General features: G+C 43.1%; 1 protein-coding gene and 1 long non-coding RNA gene across 2 annotated transcripts; both read right to left on the reverse strand.

Annotated features, from left to right (window-relative positions):
- Nucleotides 1-91: 91 nt before the first annotated feature.
- Nucleotides 92-3684, reverse strand: ELL3 (elongation factor for RNA polymerase II 3). Its single transcript, XM_045067791.1, has 11 exons — nt 3435-3684; nt 3160-3195; nt 2690-2802; nt 2374-2575; nt 2205-2284; nt 2001-2077; nt 1652-1831; nt 1344-1386; nt 1049-1220; nt 781-825; nt 92-667 (listed from the first exon to the last, which is right to left on the reverse strand). Exons 1-11 carry the CDS (start codon nt 3564-3566, stop codon nt 557-559), a joined length of 1191 nt encoding a protein of 396 aa, XP_044923726.1. The 5' UTR covers nt 3567-3684; the 3' UTR covers nt 92-556.
- A 1447-nt stretch (nt 3685-5131) lies between these two features.
- LOC123388315 lies at nt 5132-24081 on the reverse strand. The gene is made up of 2 exons (XR_006602874.1): nt 23936-24081; nt 5132-5320 (listed from the first exon to the last, which is right to left on the reverse strand). It is a non-coding gene; the product is annotated as an uncharacterized LOC123388315 (long non-coding RNA).
- Nucleotides 24082-24143: the final 62 nt, after the last annotated feature.

Here is a 24143-nt window from a genome sequence, read left to right on the forward strand (position 1 = left end):
AAGAAGTGGTTCATATAGACATTCATGGGTAAGAAACATTGCTTTGAATTAAAGGAAGGCATATAAACTGACACAGAAGACACAGAAGCAGTTTTCATTTTTTCAGCCATGTTTGTAAAATAATTCACTTCCAGAACAGGGGGAACAACCAATCCCTTTCCCATTATATCTAGGTGTATTACAAGTTACTTCAGCTCTGTTACCAAAAGTTCTCATTACTATTTCTTTAGGGAGGCAACCAGGCTCTCAAGGTATCTTGTCCTGGAAATGGTGAAATCCTGAAATCTCAGGATTTGAAAATGACTTGGCTGAACTAAAGATGAAGAAGCTAAGCCTCTACTACTCTTCCTAGTCTCCTGGGCACAGCTGTGGAGTCTTGGCACTGTGCCCAAACCCTAAAAAGTAAAATATGGCAACAATGAAAGTCAGACCTTAAAGAATTTAGAAGTTTAACTCATGCTTGCCACCATGGACTCAGCAATAAGAACAGACACTTGCACTCTATGTAGTTCATAGCTGCTTTGTTCTTCATATCGCACAAAGCCTTCTGACAGCTTCAGCTTTCCCTGTTCTTTTCCTCAAACTCCAGGATGAGACCTTTAATGTGGGACAATTTCTGATGCAGGTACTCACAGCGACGCTTTTCTTCCCTATAACCTGGGTACCGCTGCAGAGAAAAAGGATCCATGTCAAAAAAACAAAACAAAACAAAAAAAAACACAAACAAAACAGGATCTACCATTTCTGCCTTCTTGCTACCGTTCCCAGACCTTGTCTTACCTTCCTGAACTTTCTATATTCCTGGACTATTTTTTCTTCCAGTACCTGAAACAAAGAAAATGCTAGTGCCAACTTTAGCCTTGAGAAAAAACCTCCAGTCTTCTTGAAGGAGAGAAGTAACTTCCCATCTCATCCTACTAAATGACAGAGAATATTTTTTCTCTTAAAACTGACTTGCTTGTCATTTGGGTCACTGTACAGTCTTAAGGTCAGTTAGGGAGTTGATGGCCAATAAAGCTAGAAAGGCCATCTTGGGTCCAGTCCTTACCTTGTGTTCTGGAGTTCCTCGCTGAACTCTCTTGATCTCCGCTCCCAGCTCTATGAACCTTTGGCTTGCAGCCCCAACACGAGCATGTAGGATGCGGTATTCAGTATAATCTGTCTCAAAGTCCTGCTCATAAGCATGTTGCTGCTCTGCACTGCAGATGGCCCTGTATTGCCTGCCAGGAGCAGAGAGTTGCCATCTTCAACTTCATTGCCCTGAAAGCATCAAGCTCCCAGGAAGTTTATCTTAATATCTCATGCACAAGGTTTGATAAAATTGTAAGTAGCAGGAGACTCACAGGACATAATCTGGTACCTCTTCAGGGCTTGGGGATTCAGAATCTAGGAAGGAAGCAAGATGACACAAACTACATAGGTCTTTTTTCTGCTAGGGCAGTTTATTTTTTTTTTTTAAATTTATTTTAGAGAGTTTATTTTTTTTTTTTTAATTTATTTTAGCAGGGAGCCCAGAGCAGGGAGCTTAAAGCAGGGCCCAATCGTGAGACTCCAACCAAGATCATGACCCGAGCAGAAGGCAGATGCCCAACCGACTGAGTCACCCAGCACCCCTCCACTAGGGCAGTTAGCCCTTTTCTCATTAACTCACCAGCTTGAACTGAGGGACTGTGTTCCAACCTGGGGCCCATGTCTTCATCCTTATCCTCTTGTTCCCAGTCTTCTCCCTCTTGCAGGTCCTGACTGGGCAGCCCTTGTAGGGGACTTGGAGCTAAAGGCAGAGTTCTGAGTCTCTTTTCTTCTATTCCTAGAGTGGTTGTAGATGCGGACGCTTCTGTTGGGAAAAATACCACATAAACAGTAACCCAGAAAGCCTAGTCTGCCTGACTCGTGAAAACTAATCATAGAATGAGCTCCAGGAGCATCAAAATGAAGGCTCCTAATTTTAAAATGTTAGCCTGACTGGACAAAGATTTCTGAAAAACCCTCGCTATTACAACTTACCTTGTCCAAATGTTTCTGGCTAGCAGAAGTCAGTGCCTGATCAGGTTCTCTGTTTGGAAGATAGGTCTGGTTTCTAGAATATTTAAAGAGGGAATGGGAGAGATGAAGACCAAGATCTCTTATTATAGCATTTAGGGTGGAGATTAGAAAGGAAGATAATATGAGGGATTCCCAGTTTAGTCCCACCCTGCCCCAAGTACCTCACTTCCCACTGTGTCATGTGTTCCTTTGAGGATCCTGGGAGTGACCGTCCTTGGCTGCTTGCCAGTGGATCTGGCACCTGGCAGGGAAAGTGGCAGGGGCACTTGCCTCCCTGGGCTTTAGGCTTTGCCCCACCTGATTCCAGCTACCTACAGTTTCTGGCCTCACCTCTTTTAGCGCCATCTGTGGCTGTGAAACTGTGTCTTCTTCAGAATAGTCTCCTGTGTTCTGCCAACTCTCAGGATCTCTGATGCGGTCCATCAGATTATGTCTCTGAACTATAGATGGGGCTGGGATGGAATCCATGGCTGCCCAAATAGTGAGGCGATCCCTGAGTGGGCCCAGGCAGTGGAGCTGGTTAGGCTCAGATCTGGAAAGGGGTGGTGGAAAAATCCCAGGAGGGTGGAGAACTTTTAATCACCTCTGAAATCAGCCTCCCCAACTTTCCACAAACCTTTTTTATTTGCTCCCTGTTCCCCCTTACCTGCCTAAGCGTTGGCACACAAGGTCCAAGCCACCTCCAAGGCCCTCCTGGCCACACTGGGACACTAAGAAGGAGAAGAGGCAGGACCAGCCAGGGCCTGGGAACCTCAGATACTGAGCGCAAAAGGAGAACCATAAGCCCCATGAAGTTGCCCCCTCCCCCTTCCTCCCACCGCCATTCTTCCCTGAGCCAACCTAAGATTGAAGATGGGTCCCACGGGGCTCGTTAGTACACCAGGTGCAGCTGGGCTTGAGTTCCCCAGGAGGCTGAGACGACACAGTGTCCTTAACCGCAGTCTCCTGGGACCACAACCCTAGCAGCCCCCTCTGCCCCACTCGGGTGTTCAGTTCTCGGAACTTCCTCAGACCGTGACTGCTCTCAGCCTCCCCACCCTGACTGCACCTTTCCGGAGCCCACTTCTGTTCTCCCCGCACCGCGCCTTTTTCCAAACACTCTAGGCCCGTACTTACCCCTCGGTTGCCTTGGAAAGCGATCACTGGCCGAACCTGCGGGGAGAGCAGATGCGAGCTGAACGCCGGTGAAGTGGCATTCCCAGGATCCAGCGTCGGGTGCCCGGGGTGGGGTGGGGGGGACCTGCCCCGCCCAATTCACTTGGAGAGGTGGGAAGGTCGGAGCCTGTGGATGCCTCTTCCCAACCCCAGGTCGCTTCGCCAGGGTCACCGGCAGAGGCCTGAGATCCTGAGGGGGAGAGGCTAGGGAAGACGGGGCCCCGGGTCCGCCGCACCTGTTGCCGCCGACACTCCTGCAGTGCCCGCAGCACCGCGTCGTTGAGCCTGAACATCAGGAGGCTAGTCCCGGCAGCGGGGGTGAAGCAGAGCTGGAGCTTCCCACTCAGAAGCTCCTCGGGTCCCTCCATGGCTGCGATGTCTAGCGCACGCAGAACAAGAACCACAGGCAAGGGCCGCCACCACCACCACCTGTGCTGTGCAGGGCTACGCTGGCACTCTTGGAAGCCCAGGTCGGCCCCGCCCTCCACCAGGACCCACCCCCGGCCCCACCCCTGTGGCTTCCCCGCAGCTGTGGTGCTTCGCTTTCCCCAAGACTTTTGCACGGACCCACCCCCACGGGTTTCCTGGATACGTGCGCACCGCTTTGGGCTTTCGGAAGGGGCTATCGCAGTTCGGGGTGGGGGTGGGGGGTGTCTGTGGTCAACTTTAGACCCCTTCCCAGTTTTGCCTCAGTTTCCCCAGCCAACCTGAACTCAAGAGTTGCCGTCTCTAAGTGAAGCTGAAACTGCAACCTCTAGAGGGTTTTAGAGGCAGAGGAGCGGGAGAGGACCTGGTTGCTGGGCTGACTCAGTAGACCGTGCCTCAGATACCTAGACTCCCCCAGGGACCGGAGGGCGGCGGACCCAAAGGGGTATTTCTGACGCCAACACCTGGTGCAGAGCTTTCGCTTTTTCCCGCCTGTAATAGTGCTGCAGACCCGAAGTCGATTTCTAACTGCGTCTGGAGAGAAAATCAGGCCCAGTGGGTGTCAAGGCAGCGGTGAAGTTTGGCTGTGGCGGGCTGGAGCGGACCCCTCCCATCCCCACCGGTAGGCAGGGATGGGGAGTGTGGGTGGTGGTAGGAGAGTTGCAGGGAGAAGGGAAGACTCAGTCCCAGGTCACTGCTCCTGGCTTATACAGGTGAGACTGGTGTGAAAGGGAGCTGGCCCACTCCCTGAGGAGGGCCGAAAAGTGCCACGAAGTTGTGTGACATTCTGGAAATTCAGATTCTGGTGCACTGAGACCGCAGGAATTTCAGGTCGGCCCTGGTGCCTCCACCTGTCCCTGTTTGGGCATGTTTTTCCAAAAGCCCTGAAGTTCTCTTTCCTAGCCACGATCCCTCTGCTAAATCCCTGGACCTACATAATTTCAGGTGACCTTAATGCCCTCCACCCCAAATCAAATTACCTATACATTTGTCAAAACTCATCAGATAGGGACGCCTGGGTGGCTTAGTCGGTTGGGCAGCTGCCTCCGGCTCACGTCATGATCCCCGGGTCCTAGGATTAAATCCCACATTGGGCTCCTTGCTCAGTGGGGAGCCTGCTTCTCTCTCTGCCTCTGCCTGCTTGTGTGTTCTCTCTCTCTCTCTCTGAGAAATAAATAAAATAAAATATTTTTTAAAAACCTCATCAGAGGGACGCCTGGGTGGCTCAGTTGGTTGGACGACTGCCTTCGGCTCAGGTCATGATCCTGGAGTCCCGGGATCGAGTCCCGCATCGGGCTCCCAGCTCCATGGGGAGTCTGCTTCTCTCTCTGACCTTCTCCTCGTTCATGCTCTCTCTCACTGTCTCTCTCTCTCAAGTAAATAAATAAAATATTAAAAAAAAAAAAAAAAAAAAAACCTCATCAGATAGTACACCTAAAATGTGTATATTTTAAAGTATGTAAATTAGACTCAATAAAGGTAATTTGAAAAGGCAATGCAGTAAATCTCCAATTCCAACAACAAAAACATTTACTTGTCCATCTCCTTAAGGCTTTCTGCTTCTGTGGGTGACCATTTGTTAATTTGATAAAGAGTGTGACAGTAGGTAAATCTGGTCTCCCAGGGTTCCTTTTCTTCTCAGATGACATCTGTGGACTTCTGTTGGATTTTTCTGGATTTAAATTCAAAGGAGAGCCTAGAATGGTGAAAATTAAATTTAGAGAAGAGGGCAGGAGCAGTGCTATAAGAGGAGGGAAATGGGAAAGATATTTGGGGAAGGGGTAGGAATCTAACATATGTTGGATGTCTATTGTGTGACAGAACATCTGCATGTTATTTAATTCCTAAAATAACTTTAGAGTAGGTATTATCACTCATACTTTTCATTCATTCATTCAACAAATATTTATTGAGCACTTACTCTGTACCAGACATTGTACCATATCCTTGGGATACATCACTGAACAGATTTCTTGTTTTGCAGAGATTACATTCTTTTCTTTTTCTTTTGTTTTTGTTTTGTTTTTTGTTTGTTTAAGTAAGCTCCATGCCTAGCGCGAAGCCCAATCAGGGGCTTAAACTCATGACCCTGAGATCGAGACCTGAGCTGAGATCAAGAGTCAGTTGATTAACTGACTGAGTCACCCATGTGCCCCCTGGAGAGCTTATATTCTAGAGGGGAAGGAGACACTATAAACAAACCTAAGAAATAAACGTAAGAAATACAGTGTATGTTGGGGCGCCTGGGTAGCTCAGTGGGTTGGGCTCTGCCTTAAGCTCAAGTCATGATCACTGGGTTCATGGATCAAACCCTGTGCTGGGCTCCTTGCTCAGCAAGGAGTCGTCTTCTCCTGTTCCCTCTGTTTCTCCCCCTGGATTGTCCTCTCTCTTTCTGAAATAAACAAAGTCTTAAAAAAGAAAGAAATATAGGGTATGTTAAAAGATGATAAGTGCTATAGCTAAAAGAAAAAGTGGAACAAGGTAAGAGGGTTTGGAAGTGGAGGAAGAGGATGGAGGATGGAGAGGGTTGACTGTATATTAAGTAAGGTGATAAGAGAAAGCCTTATGGAGATGAAATTTGAGCAATGCCCTAAAGGAAATGCTTTCTAGGTAGAGGGACTAACCACTGCAAACTCTGAGTCAGAAGTGTGCCTGGAGTGTTTAAGGAAAAGTTGAGGCCTGCATAACTGGACCAAAGTGAGTAAAGGGGAAAAGTTATAACAGACAAAGTCAAGAAGGTAATGGAGCAGGGACAGATCAAGGGATGAAGGGCCTTGCGGGCCATTATAAGGACTTTGGCTTTTACTTTGAGTGAAATGGAAAGTCACTGCAAGGTTTTGAGCAGAGGTGTAATATGAAATTACCTCCATTTTCAAAGGATCACTGTAGTTGCTGTGTTAAGTGTAGACTATAGAGTGACGAGGATAAAAAGCAGCATGGCCTGTTAGGCTGTTGCAATAATTTGAGCTAGAAATACTGGCGGCTTGCACCAGGCAGTAACAGATGAGGTGGGAGAAGGGATAAGGTTCTGAGTATTTTGAGGGTAGAGCCAACAGAATTTGCTGATGGATTGAATGTGGTACGTGAGAGAGAAATGGCATCAAAGATGACTCTACCATTTTTGGCCAGAACAACTAGAGGGATGAAATTGTCATTGTCTGAGGTAGGGAAGGCTGCACGTGGAACAGGGTTAGTTCTGAACATATTGAGTTGTCTGTTAGAATCCACATGAGAATGTATACACAAACTTAGAGATGGTGAAAGATGTCTGGGCTAGAGATGTAGACTTGATAGTACTAAACATATAGATGGTATTTTAAAGCTATGAGACTAGATGAGATCACCCAGGAAGATAAAGAGGAATGGAAAGTGTTACACCCTCGGGTACTCCAATCTCTAGAAGGAAGTCAGGGGGAAGAAAAGCAAAGCCAATTGAAAGATGGTGGCCAGTGGGGAAGAAAGAACACCAAGAGTGTGTGCAGTGCTGAAAACAACATTTCAAAGAGACAGGGATTGAACAACTATGTCACCTGCAGTCAATAGGCCAAGTAAAATGAAGAATAAGAATTGACCATTGTAATGAAAATGTTCTAAAATTGACGGTGATGATGGTGGCACATATCTGTGGATATCCTAAATGTCTATTCAGATCCTCTGCCTATTTTTTAATCAGGTTCTTTGTTTTTTATTGTGCTGTTGAGTTCTTTATATATTTTGTAATTAATCCCTGGTCTGATATATGATTTGCAGAAATCTCCCATTTAGTAGGTTGCATTTTCATTTTGAAGATGTTTCTTTCAATATGCAAAAGCATTTTAGTTTGAAGTAATCTTTATTTTTGCATTGGTTTCTCCTGACTTTTAAGTCTGATCCACAAAATTATCGCTAAGATCAAAGGCAAGTTGCCTATGTTTTCTTCTAGGAATTTTGTGGTTAGGTATAACATTCAAGTCTTTAATCCATTTTGAGTTAGTTTTTGTGTATGGTATAAGATAGTGATCCAGGGGCACCTGGGTGGCTCAGTGGGTTAAAGCCTCTGCCTTCAGCTCAGGTCATGATCCCAGGGTCCTGGAATCGAGCCCCGCATCGGGCTCTCTGCTCAGCGGGGAGCCTGCTTCCTCCTCTCTCTCTCTCTCTCTCTCTGCCTATCTGCCTACTTGTGGTCTCTATCTGTCAAATAAATAAATAAACAAAATCTAAAAAAAAAAAAAAAAGATAGTGATCCAGTTTTCCCAATGCCATATATTGAAGAGACTGTCCTTTCACCATAGTATATTCTTGGCTCCTTTGTAATGCATTAATTGTCCATATATATGTGAGTTTAGTTCACAGCTCTCAATTCTGTTCCATTGATCTGTGTGTCTGTTTTTGTGTCCGTATCATACTTTTTTTTTTAAAAGATTTTATTTATTTGACAGAGAGAGATCACAAGTAGGCAGAGAGGCAGGCAGAGAGAGAGAGGAGGAAGCAGGCTCCCTGCTGAGCAGAGAGCCTGATGTGGAACTCGATCCCAGGATCCTGAGATCATGACCTGAGCTGAAAGCAGCGGCTTAACCCACTGAGCCATCCAGGCGCCCCGTATCATACTGTTTTGATAACCATAGCTTTGTAGTTTGAAATCAGAGAGCTGATACCTCCAGCTTTGTTCTTTCTTAAGATTGCTTTGGCTATTTGGCTATTTGGTCTCATGCAGATTTTAAAATTATTTCTAAATTTGTTCTGTGAAAAACACCATTGGAATTTTGATAGGGACTGCATTGAATCTATAGTTTGGGTGGTATGGACATTTTAACAATATAATTCTTTCAATCCATGAACACAGAGTATCTTTCCATTTATCTGTATCTTTTTCCACTTCTTTCATCAGTTTCTTCCAGTTTTCAGTGTATAGGTCTTCCACCTCTTTGGTTAAAATTATGTCTGTCTGTTTATTTATTTATTTATTTGACAGAGAGAGAGAGAGTGAGAGAGGGAACATAAGCAGGGGGAGTGGGAGAGTGAGAAGCAGGCTTCCCACTGAGCAGGGAACCTGATATTGGGCTCAATCCCAGGATCCTGGGAAAATGACTTGAGCTGAAGCCAGACACCTAACAACTGAGCCACCTAGGCTCCCCAATTTATGTCTGTATTTTACTTTTTTGGATGTATTTGTAAATGGGATTTTCTTAATTTCTTTCTGATAATTCACTATTAGTATATAGAAACACTATGGATTTCTGTATGTTGATTTTGTATCCTGTTCACTTAAGTCACTTATTCTAACGTTTTTTGGTAGAATCTTTTGAGTTTTTTATGTATACAGTATCAAGTAACCTACAAGTCATCATAATTTTACTTCTTCCTTTCTAATTTAGATGCCTTTTACTTCTTTTTCTTGCCTAATTCCTGTGTCTAGGACTTCCAATACCATGTTGAATAAAAGTGGCAAGAGTGGGCATTCTTATTTGCAACAACATTGATAGAACTAGAGGGTATCATGCTAAGTGAAATAAGTCAGAGAAAGACAATTATCATATGATCTCTCTGATATGAGGAATCTGAGAGGCAGAGCTGGGGGTCATTGGGGCAGGGAGGGAAAAAATGAAACAAGATGGGATCAGGAGGAAGACAAACTGTAAGAGACTCAATCTCATGAAATGAATTGAGGTTTGCTGGGGGGCAGGTGGGTAAGGGATAGGGTGGCTGGGTTATGGACATTGGGGAGGGTATGTGCCATGGTGCGTGCTGTGAAATGTGTAAGCCCTATGATTCAAAGACCTGTACACCTGAAGCAAATAATACATTATGTCATACACACACACACACACACACACACACACACACACACACGGGGTGCCTGATGCACTTGTCTTGTTCCTGTCCTTAAAGGAAAAGCTTTCTGCTTTCCACTATTGAGTATGAAGTTTTCTGTGATTTGTCATATATGGCCTTGTCTTGTTCCTGTCCTTAAAGGAAAAGCTTTCTGCTTTCCACCACTGAGTATGAAGTTTTCTGTGATTTGTCATATATGGCCCTTATTATGTTTAGGTATGTTCGCTCTAAACCATCTTTGCTAAGTTTTTATTATAAATGGATGTTGTATTTTTTTCAAATGCCTTTTCTGCATCTATAAAGATGATCATGATTTTTATCCTTCATTTTATTAATGTGGTATAGTATTTGGTTGATTTGTGGATTCTGAACTATCTTTGCATCCTTGGAATAAATTCCACTTGAACATGGTATATTATTATTTTAATCCATTATAGAATTAAATTTGCTAATATTTGGTTGAGATTTTTTGCATCTGTGTTCATCAATTATATTAGCCTTTAATATGTGTGTGTGCAGGTGTGAGTGGGGTGGCTTGTCTGGTTTTGGTATGGGGATGGTGCTGCCCTCATAAAATGAGTCTGAAAATATTCCTTCCTCTTTGATATTTTTGGAGAAGTTTGAGGATAGTTATTAACTTTTTCTTAAATGTTTGGTAAAATTCAGTGAAGCCAGCTCATCCTGGACCTTCATTTGTTGGGAGCTTTTTGATTACTGATTCATTCTCCTTATTAGTAATTGGTCTATTCAGACTTTCTATTTCTTCATGATTCAGTGTATGTTTCTAGGAATTTCTCCATTTCTTCTATATTCAATTTGTTTGCCTATAGTGGTTACTATGATCCTTTGTATTTCTGTGCTGTCAGTTGTAACCTCTCTTTATAATTTTATTAGCACTCTTTTTTTCTTCATTAGTCTAGCTAGAGATATGTCAATTTTGTTTATCTTTCCAGCTCTTAGTTTCCTTGATTTTTAAAAAAGATTTTTATTTATTTATTTGACAGAGAGAGAGAGAGGCCTCAAAAGAGGGAATAGAAGCAAGGGGAGTGGGAGAGGGAGAAGCAGGGTCCCCACTAAGCAGGGAGCCCGATGCTGGGCTCTATCCCAGGATCCTGGAATCATGATGTGAGCAGAAGGCAGGTGCTTAATGACTGAGCAACTCAGGCACACACTTTTTCTTTCTTTTCTTTTCTTTCATTTACCTTAGTGGTGTTTTGTGCTCGCTTCGGCAGCACATATACCTTACTGGTGTTTTTATTTAAAAAAAAAAAAAATTGGGGGGGGGGTGCCTGGGTGGCTCAGAGGATTAAGCCTCTGCCTTCAGCTCGAGTTATGATCACAGAGTCCTGGGATCCAGCCTAGCACTGGGCTCTCTGCTCCGTGGGGAGCCTGCTTCCCCCTCCTCCACTGCCTGCCTCTCTGCCTGCTTGTGATCTCTGTCAAATAAATAAAATATTAACGAATTTTTTTTTTTTTTTTGCGAGAGAGAGGTGGGAGGAGGGGGAGAGGGAGAAAGAGAATCCCAACCAGTCTCCATGCTCAGCTCAGAGCCTGACATGGGGTTCAGTCCCATGACCCTGAGATCATGACCTGAGCCGAAATCAAGAGTCAGAAGCTGACTGAGCCACCCAGATGCCCCTCTTTTTCTTTTTTTTATTCTCCATTTATTTGCACTATGATCTTTAGTATTTCCTTTTTTTCTACTGACTTTGGGTTTCCTTTGTTCTTTTTCTGTCTCCTTTACATGTAAAGCTAAATTGTTTACTTGATAATTTTCTTGTTTCTTGAAGTAAACCCATATTGCTATGATCTTCCCTCTTAGAACCATTTTGCTGCTTCTCCCAAAAATTTTGGTGTGTTTTATTTCCATTTTCATTTGTCTCTAGGTATTTTTTAATTTCTTCTTTGATTTTTTGGTGACCTATTTGTTGTTCATTTGCATGGTGTTTGCTTTTTCTTAAAGATTTTATTTTTAAGTAATCTCTACATCCACTGTGGGGCTTGAACTCAAAACCTGCACTACCTGCACTACCAACTGAGTCAGCAAGGTGACCCCATTAGCATGTTGTTTAATCTCAACATTTTAGTGGTTTTTCAGTTTTCTTCTGGTAATTGGTTTCTAGTTTCATACCACTGTAGCCAGAGAAGATGGTTGATATGATTTCAGTCTTCTTGAATTTTGTGGCCTAACATGGGATCTATCCTGGAGAATGTTCCATGTGAGAAGAATGCTTATTCTGCTGCTTTTGATGGAATGTTGTATATATATCTATGAAATCCGTCTGGTCTAGTGTATTGCTGAAGGCCAGTGTATTCTATCCCCTTTTTCTTTCCTTTAAGATTTTATTTATTCGACAGAGAGAGAGATGAGAAGAGTGGGAGTGGGAGAGGGAGAATCGGGCTTCCCACTTAGCAGGAAGCCTGATGCTGGGCTCAATCCCAGGACCCAGGGACCATGACCTGAAGCAAAGGCAGACGCTTAACCAACTGAGCCACCCAAGTGCCCCAGGAGAGTCAGTCTTAAGTAGACTCTGCGCTGAGAGCAGAGCCCAACATGGGGCTCAGTCTCACAAGTTTGAGACTACAACCTGGGCCAAAATCAAGAATCGGACCCTTAACCAACTGCATCACCCAGGTGCCCCGACTATTTTTGTCTTTTAAACATCATGCTTGCTAAATAAATGATTGATCCACTACATTTACTATGTATTTTTTCCTGGGATTTTTTACTTTTGCATATTGTCCTTGTTATTAGTGCCATTTCTTTTCAGTTTAAAGAAGTCCCTTTGGGGCGCCTGGGTGGCTCAGTTGGTTAAAGCCTCTGCCTTCGGCTCTGGTCATGATCCCAGGGTCCTGGGATCAAGCCCCACATTGGGCTCTCTGCTCAGCAGGGAGCCTGCTCTCCCCCCACCACCCCCCCCTGCCTCTCTGCCTACTTGTGATCTCTATCAAATAAATAAAATCTTTACAAAAAAAAAATAAAATAAAGGGGGCGCCTGGGTGGCTCAGTTGGTTAGGCAACTGCGTTCGGCTCCGGTCATGATCCTGGAGTCCCGGGATGGAGTCTCACATCGGCTCCCTGCTCAGCCGGGAGTCTGCTTCTCCCTCTGACCTCTCCCCCTCATGCCCTCCCTCTCATTCTCTCTCTCTCTCAAATAGATAAATAAAACTTAAAAAAATAAATAAATAAATAAATAAAAATAAAGAAGTCTCTTTAAAGCTTAAGACAGTTTGGTGGTGGGACGTCTGGCTGGCTCAGTGGGCTTTAACCCTCTGCCTTCTGCTCAGGTCATGATCCCAGGGTCCTGGGATCGAGTCCCGCATTGGGCTCTCTGCTCAGCAGGGAGCCTGCTTCCCCCGCCCCCCCTGCCTGCCTCTCTGCCTACTTGTGATCTCTGTCAAATAAATAAATAAAAATCTTTAGGAAAAAAAAAAAGACAGTTTGGTGATGATGAACTCCTTTAGCTTTTGCTTATTGGAAAACTCTTAATTTCTCCTTCAATTCTCAATGAAAATCTTGCAAGGTAGAGAATTCTTGGTTGGAAGTTTTATCCTTGCATTATTTTGGATATCTTATGCTAGTCTATTCTAGCTTGTCAAGTTTCTGCTGAAAAATCTGACAGCTTTATGGAGTTTCCTTTGTATGTAATAAGTTGTTTTTCTCTTGCTGCTTTTGGGATTCTCTCTTTAACTTTTGCCATTTAATTATAACATATCTTGGTGTGGGTATCTTTGGGACTCTCTGGTTTCCTGGACCCGTATGTCTGTTTCCTTCACCAAATTAGGTCAATTTTCAGCCATTATCTTTTCCTATGAGTTTATGGCTCTTTCACTTTCTCTTCTTCTGGGACCCCTGTTATGCAAATGTTATTCTGCTTGATGTTGTCTGAAAGGATCCTTAAGTTACCTTGATTTTTTTTTTTAAGATTTTATTTGACAGACAGAGATCACAAGTAGGCAGAGAGGCAAGCAGAGAGAGAGAGGAAGGGAAGCAGGCTCCCTGCTGAGCAGAGAGCCTACTTGGGACCTTGGGATCATGACCTGAGCCAAAGGCAGAGGCTTTAACCCACTGAGTCACCCAGGCGCCCCAGTTACCTTAATTTTTAAAAATTCTTTTTCTGGGGTGACTGTGTGGCTCAGTCATTGGGTGTCTGCCTTCAGCTTGGGTCATTTTCCCAGGATGCTGGGATTGAGCCCTACACTGGACTCCCTGCTTGGCAGGAGGAGATCTGCTTCTCCCTCTCCCACTCCCCATGCTTGTGTTCCCTCTGCTGTGTCTTTGTCAAATAGTAAATAAAATCTTTTAAAAAATTAAATACATTTAAAAATTCTTTTTTCGTTTTGCTGCTCTGTCTAGGTGAGTTCTATTGCTTTGCATTTCAGCTCACTGACCCAGTCTTCAGCTTTATCCACTCTGCTTTGAACCCCTTTAGTGTTTATTGTTTTCTTCAGCTCTGCAACTTGTTTGAAACTTTTTTTTTTAATTTTTTTTAAGACTTTATTTATTTATTTGACAGAGAGAGATCACAAGTAGGCAGAGAGGCAGGCAGAGAGAGAGAGAGGAGGAAACAGGCTCCCCGCTGAGCAGAGAGCCCGATGCGGGACTCGATCCCAGGACCCTGAGATCATGACCTGAGCCGAAGGCAGCGGCCTAACCCACTGAGCCACCCAGGCGCCCCCTGTTTGAAACTTTTAAAAACATTTTGTTATTGAGATATAACTGACATAACTTTTTTTTTTTTAAGTGAGCTCTATGCCCAATGTTGGACTCACACTCATAACTTTGACATCAAGTCATATTCTCTGAGCCAGCAAGGTGCCCCTGCTTGAAAATTTCTTCTATTTCCTATCTTTGTTGAGGATCTCACTGTGTTCATCCATTCTTCTCCCAAGTTCAGTGAGCATCTTTACGGCCACTACTTTGAACGCTATCAGGTAGATTGCTTATCTTTGTTTCATGATGCCTTTTTCTCATGTTTTGACTTATCCTTTCATTTGGAATATATGCCCGTCTCATTTTGACTCACTTTTTCTCTATATTAGTCAAATCAACTACTTCTCCTAGGCTTGAAGGAGTAACCTTGTGTAGTAGACAGCATGTGGAGCCCAGGAGCAAAATTCCCTCTGACCACTAGGACTAGGTGTATCTGTGGCATTGGGGGGTAAGGGGGGGGGTAGTGCCCTTTTGTGATGCACAGCTGTGCTGTGGCACAGGGGTGGGCAGGGTTGGCACTTGGCCTGGCCATGATGCACAGTTGCACTGGGTGTGCAAGGGTGATCCCATGCACGTTTTTTAAATTAAAACAATGCTTTAGGGGCGCCTGGGTGGCTCAGTGGGTTGGGCCGCTGCCTTCGGCTCAGGTCATGATCTCAGGGTCCTGGGATCGAGTCCCGCGTCGGGCTCTCTGCTCAGCAGGGAGCCTGCTTCCCCCCCCCTCTCTCTGCCTGCCTCTATGCCTACTTGTGATCTCTCTCTGTCAAATAAATAAATAAAATCTTTAAAAAAAAAAAAAAACAAAAAACAATGCTTTAACTGTGGTAAAACACATATAGCTAAATTTACTATCTTCATCATTTTTAAGTGTACAGTTTACTAGTGTTCATTACCTTTACAGTGTTGTACAATCAATCTCCAGAACACTTCATCTGGCAAAACTGAAACTTTCTGCCTATTGAACAACTCCCCATTTTCCTCTCCTCCTAGTCACTGGTGACCACCCTTTTTTGATTCTGTGGATTTGACTACTCTAGATACCTCATAAGTGGAATCAGACAGTATGTATCTTTTTGTGACTGACTTATTTCACTTAGAATAATGAATGTCCTTAAGGGGCGCCTGGGTGGCTCAATTGTTAAGCATTTGCCTTGGGCTCAGGTCATGATCCCAGGGTTCTGGGACTGAGGCCTGCATGGGGCTCCCTGCTCAGTGGGAAGCCTGCTTCTCCCTCTACCACTCTCCCTGCTTGTATTCCCTCTCTCGCTGTCTCTGCTCTGTCAAATAAATAAAATCTTTATTTTTTTAAAAGAATTTATTTATTTATTTGACAGAGAGAAATCACAAGTAGGCAGAGAGAGAGGGAGAGGGGGAAGCAGGCTCCCCACTGAGGAGAGTGCCCGATGTGGGGCTCGATCCCAGAACCCTGAGATCATGACTTGAGCCAAAGGCAGAGGCTTAATCCACTGCACCACCCAGGTGCCCTAAATAAAATCTTAAAAAAAAAAAAAAAAAAGAAGAAGAACGTCCTTAAGGTTTATCCATGTTGTACCATGTATCAAAATTTCTTTCCTTTTTAAGGCAGAGTAAGATTCTATTTTATGTATATACCACATTTTCCTTGTCCATTCATCTATTAATGGCCACTTTGGTTATTTCCACCTTTTGGCTATTGTGAATTAATGCTGCCATGAAAATGGGTGTACAATATCATGGGTGTATTTTTTAAAATATACATTATTCTGAGAAGTCACCTATGATCTTTTCTAAACTTCCAAAGGAATCCATGCCACATAAGAATCCCAGTGAGTGGTCTGGCTGGGATTTGAACTCAGGTCAGCTGTCTCTAGAGCTTGTGTTTTTTTTCATACTCATTAAGTCATGTCACCTCATTCTTCTACATCAGGACAAGTTCTGCATCAAGGTATACGGAAGAGAGGGAAGAAGACATTTTCTAAATGTGCACGTATTCCTGCTTCACAATATTGTTTTAAGTCTTCTCATCCTTCCGTCCCCCCATTCATCTCACCACTACATGTTCTGGACTTGGTAATCCTTTCCAGTAGACAGAGGTATGTTTCTCTCCTTTTTACCAGAGTCTGCTGGGCCTGCAGCCCTTTGGCTTTGAGGTGTCAGTCTGCACTGAGAGGGCTCAATTTACTGAGAATCATATGTTCTCCAAGGGTACTGGTATTGCTGTGTTGATGGTATACTTTAATAGATGACCCCAGCACAAAACCTTGAAGCCATGTCTTAGCAGGAAGAGGGCCATACATATTTTCCAGCAGGGTAGCAAAGAGTAGCCTAGATTCTGTTATGTATTAGCTCCTTGCCTTTGAACTTTTACCCAAAGTGCTGAGGGAGAAAGGGAACACTTGAAGGGAATAGATAAACTGACTGCTAAAGTAGAGATGGTTGACAGAACTATGCAGTAGTTGAGAGTTTTAGTAAACACGGAGTAGGGAGGGAGTGGGAAGCAGAAAAGAAAACTGAACTGGGAAGGGACTATACGCTATCAGGGAAACTTGCTTATTCAACCCTGGTGTCTCCCAAAGCAGAGAAGAAGAAACAGAATTTATGTATAAGGCAAATGCCAATTCAGCTAAACCAAGGGAGAAGCAGAGCTATCTGGAGGAAATGCTGCTCGGAGATCCTAGCTTTGCTTACAAGATGTTAATAGAGGTTGGTCAGACAGAGAGGAGATATTCAATGGAGGCAAGAAGCCATTCAGGAACACCAGTGTTCAGGAATGAGACATTATCGTCCAACCCAGGAGAAGCTCAAGGTGAAAGTGAAAAGTACCTTAGTTCCCCTCCTCAGATATTTCCTGGCCCATATTTAGTAGCTTTTCAAGAATGGAGACCTCAGTTGGCCTTGGGTCTCCCAGAAGTTAAAATCTGATTCCAATGCAAAGCCACCAACCCTTATGGGGATAAACTTAGCCATGTTTTATATGGATTCTTCCCCTTTCCTGTGTATCCCAGTCTTTGGATATGCTCCCAGAAGTTCTTCCTCTTCCTCTTCTCTTTTTTTTCTCTTCCTGTCAACGCTCTGTTTTCTCAACTCAGATGTATTTCCCACTGGGAGTACGGGCTAGAGGGGAAGGAGATACTTCTCTGACAATTAGTGACATGTAAATGAGTTCCTAAGAAATCGGTACCTAGATTCCTTCACATTCTACTCTCTCCTCCTAAACTATTTCATTTGAAACCATGGTTGGGGTTGTAACTTACTATTTATTTGTTCTTATGGAAGTTACACATGAACATACAAGTTCTATACAAAACATAACAAAGGACTTAAAAAAAAATAAAAATAAAAAAAAAGGTTAGGGGTGCCTGGGTGGTTCAGTGGGTTAAGCCTCTGCCAAGGTCCTGGGATCGAGCCCGAGCCCCACATCCGGCTCTCTGCTCAGCAGGGAGCCTGCTACCCCGTCTCTCTCTGCCTGCCTCTCTGCCTACTTGTGCTCTCTGTCTGTCAAATAAAGAAATAAAATCTTTAAAAAATAATAAAAATAAAAATAAAAATAAAAATAAAACATAACAAAGGGGCACCTGGGTGGCTTGGTGGGTTAAGCCTCTGCCTTCAGCTCAGGTCATGATCCCAGGGTCCTGGGATTAAGCCCCACATCAGGCTCTCTGCTCAAAAAGGAGCCTGCTTCCCCTCCTCTCTATCTGCCTACCTGTGATCTATGTCTGTCAAATAAATAAATGAAAATCTTAAAAAATAAACACAAAAAAATAATTATCCCACTTGGTTTCCCACTGCTTAAAGATTAAAACTCCTTTAGCTGCTTCTTCTGACATTTGTTGCTTTTTCTACATATCATGCCATTTCTGGATTTTTAACTGATATTAGCCACTGATTTCTATTTTAAAAATGAGGACTTAACTCTCTCATCTTTCCCATAAATACGCATGTACTTTCTCCTTCCATCCTTCTAGTGCAGTGTTATTTTGGTTAGATCAATATTGAATGTTTATATTTTATGAGTGTGTAAATGTTATTTACCAGCTGTGACAGTTAGTGTACTGTTTACATTTCCTTTCTTGTATGCTTCCCCCCAAATTATCTATTTGGTTTTTTACTTAGTTGCTTATGTACTTATTATCAATTTATTTTCATACTGTCTTCTAGAAGTAGAAATCTCTCAATATATTCAAATACAATCAGGTAATTTATCAGTTTTATCAGTTTCCATTTTTTCCACTTAGATACATGGCTCCTGAGCCTTTCATCCTCCTGTTCTAATCTGAAATGGTTGCTCTCTAAGCCTGATGCAAAGCTATCATCCTGGGATCTCCCTTCACCAGTAGCCTTTTACTTATCTCCTATGTAAGATACTCTTTTTCCTGGATCCTGTGATTTTTTTTTCCCTTGGTTTATGCCTCATTTTGGTAGAGTACACCTTCAATATTTTGTAGAAAAGGGTGCATGGTAGGTAAGTCTTTTTCAACTCTGTATGTCTTTATTCTGTTCTCAGACTTAATTAATAGCTCAGCTGGGTGAAAAAAATCTAGGTTGTTATTTTTCTTCAAATATTTGGTAATATTGCTCTATTGTCTTCTGGCTTCTAGTATTGTTGCTGACAAGTCTGAAGTCATTCTGATTCTTCACCCTTTCTGTGTGTTCTATGTTGTGTCTTAGAAGCCCCAAGGGTCCTCTTTTTGACTCCAGTGTTCTGATATGTGGCGAAATGGATCTGTTCTTATTCCTTATGCTGGCCACTCAGTGAGTCCCCTTTATTTTTGTTTTACTTTCCTCTCATTCTGAAATTCATATAATTCAGATGTTGGACCTCTTGAATGGATTCTTTAATTTCCTTATTTTTTCTTCTTCTACTATCCACTACTATCTTTTTTGTCCAATTTCCTGTAATATTTTTTCAGTTTTTACCTTCCAACTCTTTTTTTCTTTCAGCTATCATAGTTTTAATTTCTAAAAGCTCTTTATTATTCTCTGAATGTTTGTTTTTTATAGCTACCTGTTTTTATTCAATATCTTCTTCATCTTTAAGGATACTAATTATAGTTTCTCTCCCATTTTCCTTTGTTCCTATAATTGTTTCTGTATCCTTGGATACTTTACTTTCTGTTTTGTTGTGTCTTAATTTTATATTGAGTGTTTCCTCCAATGCTTGATGATCCTTAAGTATCCACCTCTTTCCACAAGGAAAGCACTGAAACGCTGACTGGAAGCTTGGTATGCATGTGGAAGGCTGGTTGCATTTTAAGATAACCTGGATCGTTTCATTATGCGATCCCTTATATGCATCTAATATTCAAGCTTTCCCCACTTCAGGGCCTTAGCATATACTGTTTCTTTTGCTTGTATATTGATTAAAATGTATTTGGCTGAAGAAACAAAAATCCGACTCAAGGCAGCTTAGACAAAAACATATGATTCTCATAGCTGGAAGCTCAGAGGTAGAACAGATGTTACAGCTGATACATCCAGTGGTCCAAGGGCATCATCAAAAACCAAGATTCCTTCTACCATTCATTTTGCTTCAACCTAAAGCTGGCCCTTCTAGGTCACAGAAGCCAAGAGTGGTAGGAATTCTTTACTTCTTTGTTCAAGTCAGTGAGACAGAACACCATGCATACTCTTATAATGGAACAAAACCCCCCTCTGTTTGGTCTGAGCAGGCCAAGTTAGGTCCCATGCTAACTCCTGAATCAATAACATTCACTAGGTGAATACTATGCAAACAATCAGTATTAAGAGGGATGAGTTTACTTTGATTGACTTAGCCCTTCCAGGACCACCCTTGGAATATAGGGTGGAGGGGGAGAATTTCCTAAAGCTGCACTGCTTTTCCTTCATAAGAAGGGATGTAAAGAATGTTAGGGATTCAGTCATATTGCTGGAACTCTCTTCTGTTTTTCCTGCAACTGGCTCCAGGCCTCAGTTTAAATGTCACCACAGAACTGGATCGCTTCCATTAATCTTCATCCTTGAACTTTCGTTTTCTCTTTTAGCACTTAGTGCAAGTTGTAATTTTATATTGTTTGGATTACTTGTGAGTTGTCAGTTTCCTCCACTAAAATATTAACTTCCTGAGGTCAGAGACCATGTCTATTTTGTCCATCACTGAATACTCAGTGCCTAGCAGTGTCTGGCACATAATAGATGTACACTTAAAATTTGATGAAGAAATGAATGAACTCAGGAATATATAGTATCTTCCTTTCTCAACAAGTCTCCAAAATATATCTTGATGCTGCACACTGCCATTTCTGCTGCCATCATTTCAGCTCAAGTAGCTATCTTCTCTCTTTCATGTATTGGACATCTTTTGTTTTATCTGTCTCTATTTTCCTTTCTTGGGGAACAAATTCCCTTTCTTTGATAAACCTGTTCCTTCACATGCTCATCATGTGGGGCTATTTATATCTTGCCACTATATCCTACCTCACACCTACCTCCTTATCATAAGGTTAGATACCCAACCTATCCTGGATTTTAAAAACTAAAACTAAAGAGATTCAGATATCTCTCAAGCAAGCTATGAGATGTGAGGGGAGGTACCAGAGGTGGCCATTTCCTGTCATGTCAAGGGATCTGGGACTGAGAGGATGAAACAAAGATAAGAGACAGGGCGGGGTGGGGTGGGCATTCCCTGTTACCTTGTGGTTCTTGATAGGCTAGCCTCAGGGAGCAGGACCTTAGGGCCTTCACATATGATATCCCCTTCCCTGAAATGTTCTCCCTGCCTCTCTTCCATTGGCCTGGCTGACTCCTCCTTTTTGCCTCAGCTCAAATGTTACTTGCTTCACTTTCCTAATCAAAATTAGGGTCTACAGGTATACTCCCTTCACAGAACTAGCAGTACTAGGATTCCTTACCAGGACAGGTAGAAAAACTGTTCACAGATAGTATTCACTCAGATTATACTGAGTCCTGTTTTGTTGGGTAGGTGCTTATGCTGTGTACCCTGTTAAATATTTTGAATATCATCCTTGCGTAGAATCTGTTATCTTCTCTCACAATCAATTTGCATATATATATATATACAAGCTGTTTCCTTTCTACACTATATGTTATATATATGTGTGTGTGTGTGTGTGTATATTTTTTTTTTTGCTTTTTTTGTCACTGTATACCTAATGTCTAAACAATAGCTGGCACATAGTTGGTGCACAACACAGTATGTGATGAAAGAATGAGTGAATTTTTTTGGCAACTCCTGGGAAAATTAGACGGAGGGGTGTGGCAACCAGTCCAAGTTCTGACAGGATTGGAAACAGACTCTTAGTCATGGGGGTAGGGTGGGGTAAGTTGATAAGAGGAGACTGGTTATAAGGCTGTTCTACTCTCTCACCCACCTGAAATGCTGGAGTTGATAAGCAGGTAGCAGGTGCCCAAGAGAACTTGCTTCCTCACCCTATACTATTTCACTCACAATGTGGCTCCGTTTTCTTCATGGGGCTGGTTCTGTAGTCTCTTTACATGCAAAGGAACCCAAGTGGCTTGGCTTCATTGGGAACCTTAGAGTGGTAGACTAGACAGCCCAAATTCTGCTTAAGAGTTGTGGTCAAACTGCTGCTGCAGGTCTGCAGGTGATGTCCCCACCCTTCAAGTTAGTTTCCTCATTTTCTGATGTGTCTGGGGTCTTTAAATTTTGCCTTACATCCTTCTCTGTTTCAGAGCCTCATCTCTGTAATTTATTTCCTCTCAATTTTGTGATGAGTTTAAATGGAGGTATTTTCCCTTCCCCTTGGCTATTAGCCACAGATTCAGTTCTTTACCATATGGGCCTTTCATGAAATGGCAGCTGGCTTCCCCCAGAGCTAGTGATCCAAGAGAGAGAGGAAAGAGGAAGCCACAATGTCTTTTATGATTTAGCATCAGAAGTGACGTATCAGGGGGACCTAGGTGACTCAGTCAGTTAAATGTCTGCCCTTGGCTCAGGTCATGATCCTGGAGTCTCCTATCAGGCTCCCGCTCAGTGGGGAGCCTGCTTCTCCCTCTCCCTCTGCTCCTCTCCCAACTCACGTTCTCTCTCGTTCTCTGAAATAAAATACTAAAAAAAAAGTGATATATCATCATTTCTGCCATATTCTATTGGTCGCAGACCAACCTTGATTCAGTGTGGCAAGGACTCCTCTAGGATATAAATACCAGGAGGAAAGGATCATTAGAGGCCATTTCAGATATTGGCTCAGGAGGGTTAGAGGAATTTAGAGAAAGAAAAGGAAGTTTTAGGACTTGGAAGAAGGGAGATGGAGGAGACATTAACCGAATGCCTACTATGGGCCAACCCTTTGGTATTGCATTAATCTCTTCCACAATACGAAGGGTTAGAGATTATTCCCATTTTTCATATAAAGGAATTGAAACATGGAGGAAATAAGGGTCTAAAATCAAATCCAGTATGTAGCAGAGTCAGGATTTGTACAAAGTTATATGGGCCACCAATGTTGATCTAGTACATTTAGTATGTACCAAAGGGTGGGACATATGGCACTTGCGGTATAAGAAATAATTTTAGGTAGTATGGAGACATAGCATTAAGTAGCACTGAAAATATAAAAATTATTGTTAATCTGTATCAAGAGAAAGTTTTAGTTTCAAAGACATATGCCATATTACCTCTCTAAAACTTGTTAATTTATCTTTTTAAGATAGAGAGGGCAGGCCCCAGGCTCAGCATCTATGACAATGATATTATTTTGGTAGAATCTGATAACATATTTCATTTTCACTGTATTGATTTTTGACTTTTAAAGTTACTTTCTGTTTGTGGTCAGGTGATACCAATTTTAAATTTGCTAAAGGATTATGAAGTTTTATTTATCACTTTTATTTAAGTTTGGTACTTTTCCTTTTTTTAAATTTTATTTATTTGTCAGAGAGAGAGAGCACAGGCAGGCAGAGTGGCAGCAGAGGCAGAGGGAGAAGCAGGCTCCCTGCTGAGCAAGGAGCCTGATGGGGGACTCAATCCCAGGACGCTGGGATCATGACCTGAGCCAAAGGCAGCTGCTTGACCAACTGAGCCACCCAGGCGTCCCACAAGTTTGGTACATTTTAAGCAATAGTAGTTCAAGTGATACTTTGTTTTGGCAAAAACTGTGAGGATGGCACTGAGGTTCATTGCCTTCCCATCAGGTCTATATTGAGGGGGAAGCTAGTCCGAAGTTCCAGACTCAGCTCCGTTTTGCTATGAGCACCAACTGGAGAGAATCACATAATAAAATTTACAAACAGTCCTTTCCTGTGATATTTCCTAAGCATTTCTCCTTTATCCAGTGAATTCCTCAGGACTGGTGGGGAGGACTGTAGACAGACAGTGGAACTGGGGAGAATGAGTTTAATGCCCAGGCTTCCTGCCCTATTCTTTCATAAGCCAGTAGTATACTGGGGAAACGTCCAGAGGGAGAAATGTTCACAGTATGTGCATTTCCCAGTCTCTTAGTCTCTGATCCAACTCCACAGTTTGTGATTTTCGGTTTCTCCAAAATTTCCAAACTATTGTCATCTTCCCATTCAATATTTCTGTGGGAAACGAACAGGACTGAAGTTTTAGGACACACGGGATGTGGCTGCTAGTTTCTACGGGAGGGGTTTGCGGTGAGGGTACAGTTGGAAGGGGGTTTCTTAAAGTTACGTTTGTACCCGACTTTACCTTATAGGTGAACAACTCGTGTCTACATAGCTGGCTACTGGGGGATAAATCCTGAGTAAAAGGGCCAAGTACTGATAATACAGAAGTACCAGAGTCCTGATAATACAGAACAGAGTAAACCATTACGGCCCCCCAAAACCCCGCCCTCCATCCCCTACCGTTCCCCTTGGGCGAGTTTGCCGGCGTCCCAAACGGTCCCCGCATGAGGTCACTCCGCCAAGTCACGTGCTCTAACCCGCGAGAACGCCACATCGCCAGCCGCACCCCTCCACCCCCACCCTGCCCACGTGACCCGGCCTACTTTCTCCCCGCCCGACCCAACGCCTAGCTCAGGAAGCCCCGCCCCACGCAGCGCACTCGGCCTGC

This window comes from Mustela putorius, unplaced genomic scaffold, assembly GCF_011764305.1.
Source record: "Mustela putorius furo isolate JIRA1106 unplaced genomic scaffold, ASM1176430v1.1 tig00003898_pilon_pilon_pilon, whole genome shotgun sequence".
Classification (NCBI taxonomy): Eukaryota; Metazoa; Chordata; class Mammalia; order Carnivora; family Mustelidae; genus Mustela; species Mustela putorius.